At 54.2% G+C, this 4715-nt stretch overlaps 1 protein-coding gene and 1 pseudogene across 1 annotated transcript; one reads left to right on the top strand and one right to left on the bottom strand.

Moving 5' to 3' along the window:
* Nucleotides 1-862: 862 nt before the first annotated feature.
* Nucleotides 863-2374, bottom strand: LOC149346164 (uncharacterized; annotated as a pseudogene).
* A 565-nt stretch (nt 2375-2939) lies between these two features.
* Nucleotides 2940-4178, top strand: LOC149346163 (uncharacterized). Its single transcript, XM_089586004.1, has one exon. It carries the CDS (start codon nt 2940-2942, stop codon nt 4176-4178), a length of 1239 nt encoding a protein of 412 aa, XP_089442130.1.
* The last annotated feature ends 537 nt before the right edge of the window (nt 4179-4715 follow it).

The following is a 4715-nucleotide window of genomic DNA, read 5'->3' as shown; positions in this document are numbered from 1 at the left end:
CCACGATAACGGTCCTCTTCTATTAGTTGAATTTTCTGCTTTATTTTCCTAATGTCATCGACCCATTTACCTGGCGCCTCAATTTCCTTTTCTAGCAGTTTTGCAAGCATACATCTTAGATTGCGTTCGTTTAGATTCTCTTCGTACGCAATGGCACCAGATCGTTCGACTGCTTTAATTTTAACCTGTTCTTTGCAAAGTTCCCACTGTTGCCATATTCTCAGTTCACTACTAGGCTCTATTTTGCTTATTTCTTCAATTACTGCACAGCTAAATTCATCGTCCTCAATTAGCTTGTTATTTATTTTCCACATATCCCAACTAAAAGCACTGCCCCGTTTTTTCAATCCTATCCCACATACTACTAAACAGTGGTCCGAAAAAGCCACCGGCACTACATGGTAACTGTTACATTTTGGAATCACATCCAGCGATACATAAATGCGGTCAAGCCGAGCATGGCTTGTCCTCTGAAAGTGTGTGTACTTCACGCCGCGCGCGCCTTGCAAACACTCTGCCACATCCTCAAGGTTCCATTTATCTATGATTTGCGACAGTATCTTCGTACTCGCGTCCCTGAACACCCTTGCACTGGTCTTATCGCAGCCACTTAGGACGCAGTTGAAGTCGCCCATGATGATAAGCTGTTTCTCGGAACAAAGACGCTGTTCAACACTTTGAAAAAACGCAGCCCTTTCGTCCGTAACATTTGGTGCGTACACACAGACAATTCGCCACTCAATGTTCTTCAATGTAAAATCGATAGCGACACAGCGACCTGACGGACATGAGAAATGAGCTTGCACGACAAGACCCGGCAACTTCTTTACAAAAAGGACGCTGCCAGCAGATGTACCTATCGCATGACTCACTACAGCGTAGAATCTAGACGTGAAACGTCGCACCATGCTCCCGGTCTCTTCTTCCCCTTCTACTTTTGTCTCCTGCACGGCCAGTAAGTCAATATCGTGCTCTGTTAAAAGCCGGTAAACTTGGCTTTGCTTTTTCTTTCCTGCCAAGCCCCTAACATTGAGTGTGGCTACTTTCAACGGGGTTACAGAAGCCATTGTCGCAAATAGTGAAGAGGCCAAGAGCATGGTGCTTACCCCACCCGTCTAGCACATGGCTAGACGCCGTCGTTGCCACCGGAGCCATCCGGTGCAGGCCCCTGACCTTGCCGCGGGGCTGCCTTATCGCCGGCACGCTTGTCCGCCAAAACGTTGGGTTTCGGTCTGAAAGATGACCGTCGGGATTGAGCAGTTTTTGCTGGCGGCTCCTCACCACTGAGAGCTGCCGCCTTGTCCCCTTCGTTGTCGGTCAGGCCATGAGGGCGCTTGGCTGGGGCGGTGCCACTCACTGAACGGGCGGAGCTCTGGTCCTGCTGTTCCTCGTTGATCATTGGCTCGGCGTCCTTAGTTGCCAAGACGTTCTCCCCGTCTGCCGACGTGCTCGCCTGACTAGAAGGTAATTCTTCCTCTTCGAGTGGCTTCCTTTGGTTGCCGGGTCCACTAATGTCTCCGCTGGGAGGCCCTGATGCGTCGGTCGTCCCGGCAGCCTTGCCAACTTCCACTGCTCCTTTCGCCGCCTCCTCCGCCTCGACGACGTCCATCAGAAGCTCTGCCGTGTCGTCTCTCGATACCGCACCGGTAGCCACCACGTATGTGCGAACACACTCGCTGTCACCATGGCCATAACGCCTGCCTTTGGAGCACCGGGGTACCTTGCATTCACGTCGAACGTGACCCGTGCCGCGGCACCGTAAGCACTGCATAGGCCGCCCAGGCACCACAACAAGGGCCAGCTCGCCGGCGACGCGTAACTGGTGTGGCAGGTCGTCAACCTTCATACCGGGTTTCAGCTTGAGGAGAACCGTCCTGGTTGTAGACCCCTTCTCCTTGACGCCTGAAACACGCCAACGCTCCCGGGTCACCTCCGTTACATTCCCAAAACCCGCAAGAGCCGTCCGAATGTCGTCGTCGGCTACACCGTGCAGCATCCAGTGCAGCCGTAGTTTCACCTGTTGGTCGGCAGGATCGATGATAATGCAGCGCCGTCCTTTGACATCCAGTTCCTTTAACGCTGCCAACTTCTTCGTTGCCTCGGTGCTGTTGAGCGTAACCGCCCAAACGTGGTTTACCTGATACGCCCCCAACGCCACAACGTCGGGGAGCGCACCAGCGTTGGCGAGGGCGTCGCGGAAATCCTCGACCCTGTACGGCCTAACTCGCACGTCGCCGTGCAAAAACACGGTGTTTAGAACAACACGACCGGTAGGCAACGTAGGCAAAACGATTTCGTACTCCTGTCCTTCCTTATCTTCAATCCTGTTTCCGCGGCCATCGACGGCCGCTATCACCGCTCCGTGGGAGCTCATGATCCTGCGTCCGTACACGCCAGTGGCCGGAAGTAGAATGAGAGACAATCGATCATGTATTCTTGCACTGCTGGGAAGGCGTCTACTTCTGGGACGTCTTGCAAAGAACGCTGAAGAAAGACTTGCCTCTAGACACGTATGGAATACGGTATCTCCCTCTACAGAACGAAGAGGGAGTGCCTTATGATGCAATACTGCTGCTGGGCCTCCACGCTATTTGGCGCTCACGAATGGCTGGATGCCACTGTGAACCGGATGCGAGGCCTGCACGAATTTACTTGCGCGAGAGTGTGCACTGGTTTGTCGAAATACAGAAAACGGCTGCTCACGTTCCTGAGTGGCTCTCGAGGGTAGAGCCTTTGGTGTCCTTAAAGGACTTTTAGCATGACGATGCCTGCAGCAGACGGTTGAGTGTGAGTACCACCTGAAAGGGGTACAATGTAAATTTCCTTTAGTGTTTGTGTACCGTGTCGGAGCCCGGCAATAAAGAAAAAAAAAATGGCCTGCTAGCTCAGTTGGTTGGTGATTCCACTTCCGGTCGCGATAGCGAACGGACGCGTGTGAAATGGGCTCCGTTGGAGCGGTATCAGCGGCCGTGTTCGGCCGCGGTAACAGGTTTTCTTCTGCATCGGATGATGAGTATCGTGTTGTTTTGCCTAGTCTTCCTTCAGGGCGTTTGGTTTTGAATACCGTTTTTATGCATGCGGACGTGAGTGCACGGCCCTACCGAGTAGAAGACTTCAGGGATACGCTGGTGAATTTGAATCTGCTCCCCGAGGTTACGGCCTTGGGGGCGTATCAAATGAATCACGTGTGGGCAGTTACCTTCAAGTGTGACGCAGGTGTGCAAAGACTGCTCGCCAACAACGAAGTGCAAGTGAAGAACCATCGCTGCGTTCTCATCGACCCGTCTCACCAGGACCTACGGTTGAAACTGCACTGGCTGCTGCCCACCGTCCCCGACGACGACGTGCGGGCGGCTCTGCTAGTGTACGGGAAAGCGACAGATGTGGTCAAGGAGCGTTGGAGGGTGAATGGTGTGTCTCACAAGAGCTCGACAACCCGGACAGTGACTTTGAAGCTCAAGGCCGGTGTGAAGCCGGAAGATATACCGCATCAGCTTAGGACTGCTGGTGAGCTGGCCCTTGTCGTGGTGCCGGGCAGGGCACCCCTCTGCTTGCGATGCCAGAGCACAGGCCACATACGTCGTGACTGCAAGGTACCGCGCTGTGTGCTATGTCGTCGCTTTGGCCACGACGAGACCGAGTGCGTGCGTACCTACGCCAGCGTCGCAGGGCCCGCGAGGAGTGACGATAACTGGGAGCTCCTAATGGATGAAGCTGATGCTGAAGCAGCAGCCAAGGCGGAGTCGGAAGACAAAGCTACGGCTGGAAATGGGCCGGCTGAGCAAGCCTCGGGCGAAACAGTACGCCAAGGCACTCCGAACCTCGAAGAAAATGGCACACCTGAGAGAACAGAAGACCCATCGACGGCGAGGTCGGTTCAGGACGAGAAGATAAACGCGACCTCAATGGGAAGCGCCAGCGAGGGGGAGCAGAACATGGACACATCAAACGAGGGCACCGCCGCCGCGGCGACTAAACGCTCGCGCGAAGTCGTCGAGGAAGATGACACATCTTCTGGCCCGCCCGTCAACGGAGAGCCACCGTCAAAAGCAGCTCCCGTGCGTCGGTCGACGTTGCGACCTCGGCCGAACAACCCTCCAGACCGGAGGACGACGACGAGGGCGACGACGCCGCCGCCGACGCCGCCGACGCAGCCGCCGCCGCCGGCGGCCTCGTAGTTGTAAGTTCTGGGACTGGACGAGCGCTTGTTCTGGCGCTGAGGATGCTTCTTGTCAACGGTAAGCACCATCCTCTTGGTCTCCTTCCATACTACAATGGCGCTGCCAGATAGAGCTTTGCGATTCGCCACAATCAATGTCCGAGGGCTATGTGCGAGGAGGAGGCAACGGCAGTTATATAGGTTGTCAACGGAAAAAGATTTAGATATTATTGCCGTACAAGAGACGAAAATTGAAGGAGATGTTGAGACCGAGAGTATGATGCTCCCTTTCATGTCACATTACTACGCGTGTGTGAGCCATGCGGTTGGGAGATCCGCAGGCTGTGTTCTTTTTGTGCGCCAACATTTGGGGCTTGAGGTGCAGGCCGTACGGTCGGACATTGCAGGACGTATGGTTCTTTGCGATTTTAGTTTTGGTTCAGTGCTATGGCGGGTGATATGCTTGTATGCTCCTAATGTACTCGAGGAAAGACGACAGATTTTTGAGGGACTCAAAAATTATTGCGATGTCGATCGGAAACTAGTACTGATGGGA

The sequence above is a fragment of the Amblyomma mixtum genome, chromosome 4 (assembly GCF_055824585.1).
Source record: "Amblyomma mixtum isolate Tamu chromosome 4, ASM5582458v1, whole genome shotgun sequence".
NCBI classification, from domain to species: domain Eukaryota; kingdom Metazoa; phylum Arthropoda; class Arachnida; order Ixodida; family Ixodidae; genus Amblyomma; species Amblyomma mixtum.
The sequence above is the reverse complement of the archived record's forward strand: the minus strand, read 5'-3'. Positions and strand labels throughout refer to the sequence as shown.